The sequence below is a fragment of the Echinops telfairi genome, unplaced genomic scaffold (genome assembly GCF_000313985.2).
Source record: "Echinops telfairi isolate 266 unplaced genomic scaffold, ASM31398v2 ScPeMD7_7420;HRSCAF=8458, whole genome shotgun sequence".
NCBI classification, from domain to species: domain Eukaryota; kingdom Metazoa; phylum Chordata; class Mammalia; order Afrosoricida; family Tenrecidae; genus Echinops; species Echinops telfairi.
This window is the reverse complement of record NW_022111320.1, coordinates 53987221-54002874: the sequence shown is the minus strand read 5'-3', so window position 1 is coordinate 54002874 and position 15654 is coordinate 53987221. Positions and strand designations below refer to the sequence as shown.

Genomic DNA, 15654 nt, shown 5'->3' with positions numbered 1-15654 from the left:
GAGTGCAGAACCCCTCTGCAGGCACCACGTCTCTGGCTCATGAAGACACAGTGAGGCTTGGCTCCTGCACCGGCGCCCCCCCTCCCCCTCAACACTGCTGACTGACACAAGGACTCCTGCTCTTGGCCTCTCCTCCGGTTTGATCCCCAGCTGTCTCCCTTTGTCCGAGAACAAAGCCCTGGTCAGCCAGGAGGTGCTCACTTTCTGCCACTATCACCAGGGAACCTCCAGGCTGATCAGGGACCAGGCGTCCTGTTTCAGGGTCCCCCCACAGGTGCACTCTGTTTCAATCCCAGAGGGCCTGTTTTCCCTAAGTTCGGTTTTCTACATCCCTCAGAGTTCTCAGAAGCATGAGGGGCATAAGCCCTCTCTCAAGACTGCACCAGATATGACAAAGGCCCCGGGACAGTAGAAACACCAGACTAGATATCTGTCTTCCCCAAGTCATTCACCTGACAAGTGACGTGCCGCAGGCAAATATTCCAGAAAGAAAAGCCAGCGTTTGGGATGTATTTCCCTGGTGTTCCGAGGCATGCATTTCCCGGTTCACTGCACAGGAGGCCAGGAGTGCTGGGGGCAGAGTGAGGGGGCACAGGAGCAGCTTGGTGCCTGGGTCATTGCACGGACGCCTGGGGTCGGCGAGCTCTCTCCAGCAGGCCTCAGAGGCCCACCAGCAAGCATCTCACAAGAGACTGCCCTACCCTGACATCTCCTTTCCCAAAATCTAAGATAGTCTACTTTGTGGGGTGGGCCCTGTATAGCCTGGGGGCCACTGTGTGGCGGTGTGTGTGGAAGTAAAGATGCCCAGGCCTCTGCCCCGAGAGCGGGCATCTGAATCCACGGACAGGGAGGGCCAGAGCAGTGCTCTGCTGGAGCAAGGCTGAAGCAACAGACCGAATACGCATCAGGATGAGGAGCGTGCACTAACCCCGGGGCCCTCGCATGGGGAGCGCTTGTGGCAGTTAACAAGGCAGTGCACACCCAGAAATGGGATGGATCGGTGAGGCACAGAAAATGGAGGAGAGGAAGCTACATCAACACATGCATTGTGTAACCACTTGCATAAACATGTTAAAAACCAAAACTATACCACTATACAGTGAATGCTTTCTGTAATACCTATTATGTCATTTCAAATGTACCAAAAAGAAAAAAAAAAAGTCTGAAAGGATCACACCACACTGATGAGAAGGCAACTGTGGCCCACAAAAGCACTGTTCTCTACGCCCTGGCTCTGAGCTTCGTGACTGGGAAAGGTGACAGCCTAACGCGGCAGGCCAGTAGCAGCACCTCAAAGCCAGGGGCACAGGGCCTGGTGTCCTTCTGCACAGTTCACCCTGACTCTCCACACCCTACAGAACAGAGAGGGACAGTGGTTCACCATTTCCCAGGTCATTAGTTTTTAAAGCATCACACAGTCTCATCTTTCTCATAAGAAGCACCTAAGGGGTTGAACTGCTGCCCTTATGGCTAACAGCCCAACACTGTGTGGCCCACTCTGCCAGCAGGGCTCCTTTTCTGAAGCATACCAAGACCAAATGCACTGCTATCGGGTCCATGCCAACTCCTTTTGACCCTGTAGAACAGGGTAGAACTGCCCCTGTGCATTTCCAAGACACTAACTCTTCCCAGAAACAGAAAGCTTGGTCTTTCTCCCTCCGAGAAGTTGGTGGTTTTGAACTGCTGACCTTCTGGTCAGCAGCCCAACAAGTAACCACAACACTTCCCAGGCTCCACTTTCTGCATAGTAGGTACTCAATTAACATCTGTTGAATAGCAGTGCCTCACACTATTTTCTAATAAGCAAGGATCCTTCTAGCACTAAAGAAAATGTCTGTGAGTCTATGTTGTGCTGGAACCCGTGGACACAGGGAGAAGCGGCAGGGTTGGCCCCTCAAGCGATGACTGACACTGGGAGAGAGATTGGGAATCCCCATGCTGAACTAACCGCGGACACTGTCCCAGCTTGGAGCCCCTTCCCTGCAACTGAGCCCCCAGTTCCCTCCAACCTGACCCTCCCGTTGACCCATTCAATCATTCCAACAGGTGCCCTGTGACTGCTAAAATTATAACTCAGCCAGCAGGGAGGAGGCAAAAACAACCCAGAAACATTAGCTGACAGGGTTTGGAGGAGGAGAAAGGTGTCCTCCGGGCCTGGGCAAAGTCTGGGGTCCTGCTTCCTTGAAACGCCCAGAGGGTGGGCCTCTGAAAGTTGTGCCCCTGCTTCCAGCCATGTGCCCATCTACACCCACCTTGGCCCAGCACTCCTCTCAGACACGCTCACACACACAAACCACAACTGCCTATCGGACGCCAGGTCACCTCGGGCAGCCTCCTGCCTCCTTCCTCATCAGCTCCAGGTGGTTTCTCGGCGCGTTCCATCCTCCCTGCCGCCCACCCCTGGCTTGGTGCACACAGCCAAACAGCCTGGGAGAAGGCCATTCTCACTTGAATTAACAAGGGAGGGCAGCCTCTGCCACTTTCTTTATTTCGGTCACAGGATAAGGCAGGGCTGGACATGAAGGGATGTTGGGGGCACACCCTGTGACTCGCAGATGGCAGAGAGCCCCCTGTGCTTGGCAGGATGTGGTTTGGGATATAACACCCATTCCTGGGTTGCCTGTCAACCTCCCCTCTTCCACAAAACCCACAGAAAGCCGGCGTGGCCCTCTCCCACCTGCCCAGCACCTGGCCACTCACTGGCCGCTCCGGGTGTCTTTATTGGAGAGCTGCCAGGGTCTGGCTGTGAGTCCCCCGGCCACCACTATTGAGTGAGTTGTACATGCAGTGTACAAGTATTGAGTGAGTTGTACATGCAGTGTCTCTATGGCTGTTTTCCCCTCTGTATCAGAGAATTCTCACATTCTGCAAACTGTTAAAAATGAAGAGAGGGAGCTCATTAAAAAATTACTGATGAGAAAGGTTTATTTTTTTTTAAAGGCAACTACCCACAAATCTGCTACAGGCTCTGTTTCTCACACAATTATGTCTACACTATAGAACTTAAGCCGAGAATTTAAAAAGGATGCACCCACCCCTCTCTCCCCACCTGCCCTCTGCTAAAGGAGCTAAGGAAAACGCACACTAGAGGCAGTGTGCCAGGCTGCCCTCAGAAACCTGAGGGTGAGGCGCAAAGACAGGCCAGTGGTGGCAGCTTTTAAGCCCCCATTCCCTCTGTGTCTGATGCCATTTCTAGGCCCTGGGCTTTTCAGTTAGCTGAGCTAATAGATTATGACCTCTCCTTCTCCTTATTTCACAGCTAAGCCCCCTTGAGCTATGTTTCTGCACATTCTAATGCAAACTACGCCACAATGGTTTCCTAGGTTTGAAGGTTAGGACCTGGGTCTCACGGGGCAGCTCAGTTGGGGTGATACAGTCCACCATGTTCATGTTCTGCTTCCTAGTGAGGTGAGTAGTGTCCAGGGTCCTAAGAGCTTGTGGGAAGCCGTCGAAGATACAACTATGAGTGTCAGGAGGAAAGGAGCCAGCAGAAAACGGAAGGCTCCGAGAAGAAACTAACGCACAGGGCTAATCACCTGCACGAACCATGGCCTCATCCACCCCGAGACCACAAGTATAAGATGGTGCCCAGCTACCAGTACTGTTCCTCCTGATCAGAGGCACAACAGAGATTCTGATAGAAGCTTACACTCTTAAAAAGTCTAGCTGTAGTGGACCATTTGAGACCAAAGGACTCCTTGGGCCTATCACCCTGAGACAGTCTTTAAACTTGAACCCTAAACTATCCCCTGGGTCAAAGAAACAGAGCTACACGTGAAAGGAATTGGTCCCGAATATGGTGCTCACTAAAACACCAGCTATGTGAGGTAAACATTTACTCCAGGGCAAAGGTGAGAAACAGAACAATTGGAGAATTCCGGCACACTGCGAGAAATGTAGCTCATGCCACTGAGCAGTTGAGACCGTGCTGCAGACACCAACATACCTCCCCTGTGAGGTCCTCCCATGTGCTAAGGTCACACTGTGAGGAACGGCTACAAAACAATTACATTGGCTTTTACAGGAACCAAATGAGTGAGACCTCGTTTAAAATTCTTCTGAGGCCCCGGGAGAAGCAAATGTGGACCGTTTGCTTGTTGGATGTGATTGTTTTTAAAACATCAATATTCAACAATGAAATTGGCTTTCACCAAACCAAATGCATGAGGACTCACTTAAAATTCTACTTAAGGGTAACAGCAATGTGAACTATTTGAGAGTTGGATGTGATTGTTGGTAAAACATCGATAGTCAACCAAAGTAATGTCTGCTCTAAATGTGGACCCAAACCCAAATAGGTCAAAGAGCCCAGACTGGTTGGAAAGAGACCAACGGGCCCCACAGTCCAGGGCCCTCAGCCACCCTTCAGGTGTGGGACTGAACTCACCCTGGCCATTTAAGAAAGACACAGCATTTGCCCAGCATCTGCATTTAGAGCAGCCACAGGAGGAGAAACATGAGACGCTAGAGCAGCAGTTCTCAACCTGTGGGTCGTGACCCATTTGGGGGTCCAGCGACCCTTTCACAGGGGTCATCCGACTCACAACAGAAGCAAAATTACAGTTATGAAGTAGCAACGAAAATACATTTTATGGTTGGGGGGTCACCAGCACATGAGGAACTGTATGAAAGGGTCACCGGATTAGGAAGGTTGAGAACCACTGCTCTAGAGGAACCGAGCCAGGCCAGGTCAACCCCAGTGGACTATGATGGATGAGTCAGAACAAGGCGTGTGAACTGCTGAATGTAAAGTTAATGATCACCTAATTCACAATAAAAGCTTAATAATAAAAAAGCAACATAGAATCAAGGAAAGATCATGCTAGGTAGCCTTTTCTTTGTGGAAATAAGGTCCGACTGCCCAAGGAGGCAATTGCTTCAACAGCACAGGAGTGGCTGCAGCCTGCACTGCTGGAACCCCAGCTTGGAGTGGCGCGTTATTGCACAGGCCCATCTGCTCTGCTCACGGGCTGCTCTCCTGCCTCCCACCCTGACGGAACGTGGTCCTCACACTTCGCTAAACCGCAACCATGCACAGCACAGCCACGTGTCGCAGGAAGCCCCCGAAGCCCCCGAAACAAACGCGTGGCTTCGAGCGCACAAAGTATGTGCCAATCACAGAAAGAGGTTCTTCTCTCTGCGTCAGAAGTAAAGAGGTAAGTTTGCCAAGAGAGAACAATCCAATCCCAAAATGAAAGGTGAACTCTGACAGGTGTCTCCTGAGATGCTCATTAATACCGGACAATCACTGACAGCCTCTCAGGCAAACATTAATCATTAGCCAATTGTTGAAAATTAACTAATGATCTAAAAGGGCAGATTGTAGAGCCCTTGCCATTTACTGACTCACTCGTGCATTTCCTGACATGCCTACTATGCGGCAGGCAGGCACAAAGCCACAGTGCCAAATCAGACTGCAGTCTCAGCCCTGAGGGACCCATGCTCTAGTTTCCTCCAAAATCGCTCAGCTAGCGTGTCAACCCAGGAGTCGGATCCACGTGCAGGCTGTCAGACCCACCACACACTAAACCACTTCAGCAGTGGCTTCAGAACAGGTCGGCAGGGGCCAGGGTGTATAGGGCAGGACGTGGACGGTGCTTATGGTGGAGGGGAAGCGAGCGCTGGCGCAAGGCAGGTACAGGTGGGAGGGGGAGCAGACAAGCACCCGAGGAGAAGGCTGACTGGAGGAGGAGCCTACATGCCGGACCAGGAGAAGAGCAAGCGTCCCAGAGCCGGTGGTTCTCAGAGCACAGGCACAGTGCAGAAGAGCTACAGGGGAACGCCCACATGACAGGCAAAGCCTAATGAACACTTTACGAGTATAAGTTCCATACGAGCAGAAGTGTGGGCGGGTAAGCTGTACGCCGCCACCGATCCAATGGCTTGCTTTTAACACCCCAGCCACGGAGGAAAGGGTATGACCAAAGCAGACCATGCCACTGCCAGAAGCTCACTGCCCAGCCCTACGCCCCAGGGACATTCCTCCCTCTGCCACCACGAGTCCTACAGAACCAGCGCAGGGGACATGGGGGCCTGCTCAACTCCCAACCCCAGATGGGAGGCAGGGGCGGGGAGATCCTTCAACCAGAGCTACATGAGGCAAGACCTGCCACTCACGCAAATCCTGATGCTGGCCCAGAGGTCTATCTGTCCGTCTGTCCCCATCTTGGCTTCTTGAACAGCTGCTATGGGTGTGGTGCCGTGCCTGGCACTGCGGGCGGTACCTGTGCTGTTCCCTGGGGATGTCGTTCTGAAGAGGTTTGGCCATCTTCGAAGGAATGGAGATATAAGTCCCAGCAGATGGGTTATAGGAGTGATTTGGAGACAGTTGTGACTTGGGACCCAAAACGGCTTCCCGGCAAGAGGGCCGGGGCTCAGACTGTTCTTGAACAGACAGAGAGAGGGCAGTGACATGTGCAGATGGGCAGTAGGAAGGCAGGGGCATTGCAGGCAGAAGCAGTTCTGCTGGAGGGAAAGTCAGGGGGTGGCGAGTGGGGACAGCAGGCCCGAAGGGGAGGATAAACCAGAAATGTCAGGGAGAGAACTAGCCATTGGAGTAGGGCCTTTCCTCAGGGGTAGCCACTGAGGCCTCAGGACCACTCCTCTCCAAAAGCCACACGGCAGTAGGGGGCCCAGGAGAAGCCATCCAGGGTTTCCCATAGGTCAATGTCCACGGGTCGAAAGGCGGGACCGACCAACCCAGGAGCCTCAGAACAAGGAGAGGAGCGTCATGCAGGGGGCAAGGACGAGCCACAGTCAGCACAGAGCACTGCATCTGCCTAAGCAACGTCCACTGTGCACCAGGCAGGAGCCCGCCTGCACTTTGCTTGATAAAGGGGTGGGGAGGCGGAAGCCCCCAGCCCTGCTTTCAGTCTCTTCATGCTGGTTTAGATACAATGTCATCAACAGATATCGAGGTGGGGGTCTCCTGACCGATGACCATCTCGGTTCGGGACATTTCTAACTGGAGGCAGCCCACCGCTACAGAGAACCAGGAGGGGGTCTTAGGGGAGAGAGGGTTCGGCACAGGGCCCTCGGACCGAAAGCGGCTCGCCCACCACCATTTGCTCCCCAGAAACTGAAGTTTGAAAACACAACGTGTTTCCAACACAGGGAAACATGCTATTATAATCATCTCCACTCTGACACTCATCCCGAAGGGCCCTCCCCCCTGCAATGCAGGGCAGGCTCTGCAGGGGCGGAGGCAGCGCTGCTGCAGGCTGCGTGGAGGGGGCTGACTGTGTGCCCGGACTTGCACTGTTGCCATGGCTTCAGCCTCCACTACTTCCCGTGAGTCCACAGGCAAAAGCTACATCTAAACTAGAGGTTGTTTATATTAAAAAGGAAGGGGGGAGGGGCGGGAATCTAGCTCTGGGAAAATTCTCTACCCCCTAGGTAGTCTCTCATTCCCCAGAGCTGTGTTACATAAACTCAGTGCAAACACACATTGGCCAATGGGGTGGCCACACATCTTACCCAACAGTCATCGTTTTACTACTCGAGGTCTGCCACGGGCTGAGGCATCTTCCACACGTGCCAGGCCTCACACTCAGTGCTCCAAGCACACGCTTCCATGGGCAGCGTGCTCATGGAACCGGCTTTGCCACCCCTACCAGTCTGTCTGCCTTCGGCCTCGCCGTTCACAGCACTGAAAGGTATTTACTACCAATGAAAAATAAGCTCGTTCGGCTGCCTCTAAACTGATCCCAAAAATAAAGAGATCGCTTTGGCACAAACTGGGTCAACTGTATTTGAAAAAAACCCGACTCCCTCGTGGGAGGACATGGCATGGGGCCTGACCAGGAGTCAGGGATGTCCACAAAGACTGCCCTTCCCGCAGTGGGAAAGGGAGTGTTTTAGAGAGTCCAGCAGACGGTGAACGCATCAGGCCATGGGCCATTCAAGTGGGAAGAAGGCTCAGACCCGAATGCTGCCAGCTTGAGAAGATTCAGGAAAGGAGCCCACGGGCTACACTGTGGTTGTTAAAAAGGCCTGCCAAACCACGCCAGACCTCACCCCACCACCACCACCACCACCACCACCACGGAACACTTTTAAAATTTAAAAAAAGTGTCCTTTTAAAGAATTATTTAATACTGGATGCATACTACCAGGGGGTGGGGGTGGGGGTGGAGAAAGGGGTAGGGGAAAAAAAACTGTTATCCATTTCCTGTATCTATTCCACGCCTCTCCTTAGCTGGGAGAGTCAAATGGTCCGACAGCACTTGTATTCCTGCCCCAAATGCCTCTGGGGAAAAGGAGAGTATTAATTGGCTTCCACATGCAACTACATTAATTATTCCATTGATCTGAATTAAGCTGCCTTTCAGAAAGGTATTCATTTCCTATCTAATCATCTTCCGTTACAAAAAGCACCAAACTGGGTCACCATACATGTCGCCAAACGAGGTAACGAGGCTGGCACCATTGGTAGCCTCCACCACCATGGCCTATCCCCACGGACAGAAGGCTTCTCACGCGCCTGCTCACCCTTCAAGGACCACCCTACGCCGCGTATGTACAACCAAGTCAAAAGCTCTGTGAAATACCCAACGGTACACAAGGAACCTGTTGTTACTGTTGCTGTTAGCTGCCGTCCAGCCAGTCCCGACTCACCAGGGAAACACTGCCCAGTCCTGTGTCAGCCTCCCAATCGCGCCCAGGGTTGAGCCCGTCGGTGCAGCCACTGTCAGTCCAGCTCAGAAACAGGTCTTCCTTGGTTTCTCCAGCACAGCATAAATCCGGACCAGCGGTCAGCATTTTAAATACAAGGGGACCTCCCAAAAGTTCGTGGAGATGGAATTAAGAAACAATATAAATTCTCCCACAAACTTTCTGAAGCCCCTCATCTGAATACTCCCATTTACAGTCATTTTCCAGTTACAACATCCAAAAGCTTTTAAGATCTTCCCTAGAAATCAATCGGCAAATGTGCAATTCTGAACAGACATTATGCTACATCTGAAACAAAACATGACATTTTCAATGCAACATGCAAGCCAGGATGTAACCACTAAGGTTAAAGTCGCACGCACATCATTTCAGTTAAGTTCAGAAACCAGCGGAACTCTCCAAAGCAGTTTTGCCTTTGCAACACTCCCTTTAATTAGGAACATCCAGCCCTAGCGAATTCCAGTTCAACGTGAAACCCGAAAGAACCAGCTAATTAAAAGAGGAGAGAGCAGTGAGCCAAACTGGAGGTAGAGTCTGCCGCCCAGCTTGGGCTCCCTCCCGGAGCCGCCATGAGGCACGACCTCCAGTTAGACAGTTCAGATCCTGCAAGGAGGAAGCTGTACCACACCAGAATCTCGGGATGGTTTCCAGGTCACCCAAGAAAGGTTACAGAATGTGAGCGCTGACAGCCATGCTCATGGTCTCTCATCCCAGACCCTCAGGGGACAGCTGAGTGAATGGCAGGGCAGAAAGGGCCAGGGCGGTTCCCCAACACAAAACTGGTTGACAACCACATAGCACAAGGGGCTAGCCCTGGCCTATTGCTCTTCACTGTTCTGTCTGTGTTTATATGTCAATCTTTCTTGATGGGAGTCCCATGGAACACTGACTACATGACGTTAAAGTATTCTGCCAAAAAAAAAAAAAAAAAGTTCCAGCAAATCAATGAGCAATTACTTTTAGAGATTAGTTGAATTAAACAAAATGAAACTGTTATTGTAACCACAGGCCTTCCTACAGCTTTTGCTAAGCTAATGTGCACCATAAATCTTTAAGAGAGCAAAAATGTAAATAGAAGGATACAATTTCTTCAACCATCGAACAACTTTATCTTGGGGCTTTTCAATGAATTAGGAGTAGAAAATTCAACCACTCTGAAGGACTATCTCATTACCCAATATTTTGCATTTACGACAGTAGTAAAAAACTTACTCTCCAGCTATTTTGCACATGAGTGGCATAACCCCTGGCAGGAACGTAGGCCATCAGGGTGAGAAGAGAGCAAGGCTCCCTCCCTCTTACAGCGAAGGCCACGCATCAACATGGCTGAGCCACAACGTGCAGTGATACAGTGATGTAATTTGGCAGTTACAGCGGGATGACCTTTGGGAGAGGTGTATAGTCTTCTTCCACTTTGGGCTCTTGCCGCAGGCATCTTCCGTTTTTAGCGATGCCGGTTCTTGCCTAAAGACCTGGTCTTTGGAATCTAACAACGTCGATGAGAGAGAAAGTGCTTGATCTGTGTAAAATGAGTTGTTGTCGTGATGTGCTGTTTGAAAGCCAACTCCAGCTCTCCGCACCCTCCATCAAAGAGTGGAACTTCCCGAGAAGGCTGTCTACGTGAGAGCTTTACGGCAACCGATTGCCCGTCTGTCTCCCACAGAGCCGTTGGGGAGGCTCCAACTGCCGACCAGTTCAGCAGCCATAGACCATGTGCCCACACACATGAACCGTGGTCATTCCATACCTCTTAGAAAAACTGACCAAGCTGGTTTGGTCATTCCTAAGTGACATTGGGTTTGAATTTATTTTTATAGATGTAAATTTCTATACATACACATACACACACATACTCACAGACATCTATCTAAAAGCTAGTATCAGGAAATGGATGATAAACCGCAAAAGCCTAGGTGGAGGAAAAAGTCATTTAAAGAATCCTGCTACAAACCTCTCCGTTCTAGTGACACAAGGTTCGTGACTTCTGACCCTTCCATTCAGCAGACACTTAACAAGACAGGTCCAAAAGCCAGAGTTGCAAAGCCACAGGAAATGTCACACCCCTGGCTCAGAAATGTCCCACCAGCACAAGCAGGATCCCTGAGGACACTTACCAAGTTATGATTTGTTGAATTAGAATCATCTTCAGGGAATGGGATGTAAATAGCTAAGGCCACACAATTGGCAAAAATCGCCAATAATATGAATATGTCAAAGGGTCTGAGAATGTGGGTTAAGGCATGTAAACTGTCCATCGCGCTCATCACACGCTCAGTCACACGCCTCTTCTGACTCCCTCCTCAGACGCGCCCACGATGCACACAGGGCGTGCTGGCCTGCGGTGGTGGTTACCAGGTCCTCAGCAGGAGTCCTCATCAGCGGTCACCTCGTGGGAGTGCATCCTACTGGATGACCCCTCCGTGCCCTTTCCTTCTGTTCCTGCTGTACGTTTGAGATGAGAACCTACAAGGACCCACTATCTGATATTAAAATACTGAAATGCGGGCTTCGTGTGAACCAGGTTTCCACTTTGTGCAGTGCTGGAGGCCACGAGAAGGGTGATTTCGACACAGAGAAGTCACTGCGGCACGGTTTTCTCACACAGGCCCCTGCCCCCGTGAGACAGAACCGTTTTCCTCTGGGGACTATCCTTGGCTGGGCCTGTCTGAATCTCCTCTCTGGCCTGGGGCAGGCCGAGTGCTAGCCCCTTCTACATTCTCCCTGTGATGCTGGGCCTGTTCCAGGCTCGGACATACGACTGAGCCTGCCAGGCAGACGTCAGTGTCTTCCTGCGTGTCCTTTACCAGAGTCGTTAGTGGCTAGCCCTGTCTTCGATTGGCACTGGACTGGAGCTCGGTTTATAACGTGCTGTTCCTGTGTGCAATTTATAAACAAATTAAATGCAAAGCCACAAAGAATCAGCACCAGACACATTCAAGCACTATTGAATGATTCTAAACCTCGGGGGTCTGTCTGGAAGAATCACTTTGAGATCAGATTTTGGCAGAGACTTCTTCAACGTTCTCGTGTTAAGAAGAGACATTGTCAAAACGAGCAACCCAAAACTTGGCATCTGCCAAACGGCTTGCAGCCCTTGCTGGGTGAGCTTTCCCGAGCAACAACCTCATCCGCAGGCCATGGGCCTGCCCTTCCCTGACCACAGGGTCTCTCTCCCCCAGACGCTCACTGCCAGCGGGCAGTGCCTACAGACGCCACACCGGCTGGAGGGAATACCTGGAGGTCCTGAAGCCCCACGAATACCCACGGAGGAGTCTCCGCTCAACCTCGAGGAAGCGATGCCCCTGAGAGACCTGGCGTCCCAGGAAAAACCTCTCCCCCAGGAGATCAGCACTGCTCCGCATCAGGGCAGGAAGGCTTTCCCTCACTAACCTCCATGGGCTCATTCTGTTTTTAAGCGGGCCGCCTTTCACTCAGCATCACTCTTGTCCCTCTTCAGCTAGACTGGGTCTTTTATTCAGGGATCCAAGTTTAAGACAGTCCACCTTCTTCAGGACACTTCTGAGTACCCACTGCATTTTGCCTTTAGGCGATCTGCAAAACCAACTGAGCCACTCTTCAGTAGAAACACACGGTCTCTCCTCGAGCCCAGACCACAATCCTCCCTTTCTAATTTCCTATTGCCTAAAGGATAAGCAGAGAAGCCCTGGTGGCACAGCAGTTATGCATTGGGCTGCTAACCACAAGGTCAGCAGTTCAAAACCACCACTCCTTGGGAGAAAGATGAGGTTTTCTAGTCCCATAAAGAGTCGCAGTCTCAGAAACCCGCAGGGGCGGTTCTACCCTGTCCTTTCAGGTCACTGTGAGCTGGAACCGCCTCACTTGCAGTGCGTTTGGCTTTGTGCTTGTTTTTAATGAGAAGCAGGCACATTTGAGAACTATTCACCCAGCGTGAGAAAGCCCAACACGTGGTGAACTTTGTCTTTAGGTTGGTTACGTTTCATTCTCTAAGTACTGGTGGGTCCCAACATCACAGCCACCCGATTCCTACAAGCGGATCGGGGAACAGGGGAGAAATGACCCTGATCCCAGCCTCTCCTCCTAAAACAAAGGAAGCACCTGCCTTCCCAAGAAGCAGCCCACTCTCCTGGCTGGCAAAGAGCAGGAACAAACGGCCCCTTGGCACCCCCAGCTTGGTCTGGTGGAGCTGGCTTTAGGGGGATTGCTACAGCTGGCTCCCTGAATTAGAAGGAAACTAACACCTTCTAGCATCCAAACAGGTCATACATTGTTTAAGAAACTTGTTGACAAGCAATCCCCTTTGTAAGCAGGCTTCTCCCTGAATTGGCAGCCAGTTCCCCTGATTCCCATAGGCACGTCTGGCAATGGGAGACAGCAGCGGGACCCAGGAATTCACTCTGTACACATGAACTGCTATATACAAATTACAGGGCACAAAGAGAAACCTCACTAGGCCTCCCAACCCACTCTGCACACAGACAGTGACCCCACGGACACAGCTCTGCTTACTCAGAGTCACACCAAGCCAACCTAGGGAGAAGGAGGTCTTTCTGACCAAGTGCAACCGCTGCTCTGTCCCCAGGAACGCCCCTGAGCACGCCCTCGGTTACCTGGGCTACCTCCTGGGCTGGCACGAGCACTCTGTCCTCAGACTAGTGAAGAACTAAGAGACAAAACACACACAATCCAGTACGTGAGAGACACCGGCACTCACTTGAGAGGAGAGACATCTGCTCTAAGCAGCAGCAGCAGCAGCAGCCCATGGGAAAAAAACAAACCCAAATCTCCCTCCTCTCCCTGAAACCTCTCTTCACCAGGTCACTCAGAGAAAACAGCCAGAGGCCACCGAGGGCCTGCCAACCATAGTCTAGCTTAGTCATCAAATCATGGGGGGTGGGGGGTTCACTCCACTTTCTAGCTGGGTGCCAACATCTCCCCTGTAAGCATGGTCCCTCCGTCCTTCGGGGTTCTTGGGGGCAGGGAGGGTGAACTCACTGGCGTGGAAGTGGTTCCGGCTCACAGTGAACCTACAGGACAGGGTAGAACTGCCCCATCGGGTTTCTGAGACTGTAACTGCACGGGAGGAGAAAGCCTCAACTTGCTCTGACGGAGCAGCTGGTGGTTTTGAATTACTGACCTTGGGGTTAGCCGCTCAATGGGTACGTAACCCACTCCACCACCAGGGCTCCTTGTGGGAGGGAAAACCTATATACTTTCATTCCTTCCCATGATTAGGAACTGTTCTCAGAGGGAAGAGGAACTGCTTTATTTTACCCAGACCCAGGAATCAATCTAACCAGAAAGCTGCTTGCTCAGCGAGAAGGCCTCAGTCACCCTTCCTGCAGCAGGGCAGGGGCTGCCTCAAGATTGGGGGCAAGGATGGTACACAAACGGAACCACACTCGTTTTCCAAGGTCTGGGACAAACCAACCATCCTGGGGCATCTGGAGTTCAGTCTTAAAAATACAAAGGAGACATCCAGAAATGTAACTCCAACCCAAGGACTTAGAAAACACTTTTTTATAAAGGGAACAACTGCAAATTCCTCCCCAGAGGGTTGTTCTATAATTCACAGGGGTTCAGGAGGAACATGTGTACACACACACACACACACACACACACACACACACACACACGTCTCCCTTCGCATGCTCCTGAACACTCACGTTTCAAATGCTTTCTTGGAGCCTGTCAAAAGGAAATTCCAGGAAGCTGTATCATTGATCAGCTAAAAACACAAACAGCCAAAAAATTCAAGAGCACTCCTCCCCCTCCTCCCGGTAAAGCAAGTGTTCGTGCTTGTATGCAGCTACCTGGACACCTGAATCACCAGTGACGCAGGGAGAAGCAGCCTCAGCAACAACCGGAGGAGCAGAAGCAAATTCCAAAATGTCAGAATAGGAAGATTTGGCTAGAAGTCAAAAAATGTATTCACTTCCAGCAGAATCTCATTGTCTTTTTTTTTTAATTGCTATGCCTCATTCATAATAATTTCAATGCAAACCACTGCCCCCCCCCAAAAAAAAATCCAGTGGACTTTAAACTAATCACACAGTATCAAATTACCAAAGGCTAGTTTTCACATTTGAATTACCTACCACTTTGAAGTTTAAGACTCTTACTCCTTCCCCCCATCACTCTTCACACACACACACACACACACACACACACACACACACACACACGCACACACTGTGGGATAGCCATGCCCACAGAGTCCCACCCCTGCAACCTTAGAAAGATCTAGGAGATGAGAGGCAGCACGTCCACCCAGCTTCATCTGCGGCCCACACTGCAGCCTAAGTGCCATTTCAGAAAGCAGACCCTTTCAAAGAACAGATGGTAAAAGAGACAAATGACAGACTTCCCCCAGAAAAGGATACTTCCATTCCACTATACTAATGCAGGCTCTTCGGATGGGGTTGTTGAGCGATAAACAGAAGAGGGCGCGGGCAGGTCGGCTGTTGGGCGAGTTACCCTGTTTTTTGCTCTTGGCATATTGCTGACGTTTTCTTTGGGAGAGAGATCCTACAGGTGGGGGCGCGGAGGTGCTCATAGTCTGGGCAGCCTTGGCCTGTCTAGCAGCATCAATTGCAGCTTGCCAAGACAGGGCAGTTTGCTTGGAGCTATTCGGCTGAGAAGTTGGTCCTTCACCAGAAAGGGGGAGTCTGGTGCCTCTTGCATAGTTTGCCTCTGGGGAGAAGGAGAAAAAGAAAGAAAAACCACAATGAGCACTGAGTGTCTGGGAAACACACAACAGTTGTCCGCCATCAGTAACCAGGGGGGGGTCACACCTATGTTCCCACCTTGAACCTCACAGGCTGTGTTTGATCAGCCACCAGGGGGTCACACCTATGTTCCCACCTTGAACCTCACAGGCTGTGTTTGACCAGCGGGGGTCACACCTATGCTCCCACCTTGAACCTCACAGGCTGTGTTTGACCAGCGGGGGTCACACCTATGCTCCCACCTTCAACCTCACAGGCTGTGTTTGATCAGCCA

At 51.3% G+C, this 15654-nt stretch overlaps 1 protein-coding gene across 10 annotated transcripts in view; it reads right to left on the bottom strand.

Moving 5' to 3' along the window:
• CACNA1D (calcium voltage-gated channel subunit alpha1 D) overlaps window positions 1–15654 on the bottom strand; it is a 364222-nt gene that overhangs the window by 346496 nt on the left and 2072 nt on the right. For all 10 annotated transcript variants that reach the window (XM_004715209.3, XM_004715211.3, XM_045297543.1 and 7 more), the window contains exons 2-3: window positions 15036–15345; window positions 10788–10893 (exon numbers count right to left, since the gene is read on the bottom strand). In XM_004715209.3, coding sequence (XP_004715266.1) covers window positions 10788–10893; window positions 15036–15345 — 416 coding nt within the window. The remainder of the gene's footprint in view (window positions 1–10787; window positions 10894–15035; window positions 15346–15654) is intronic.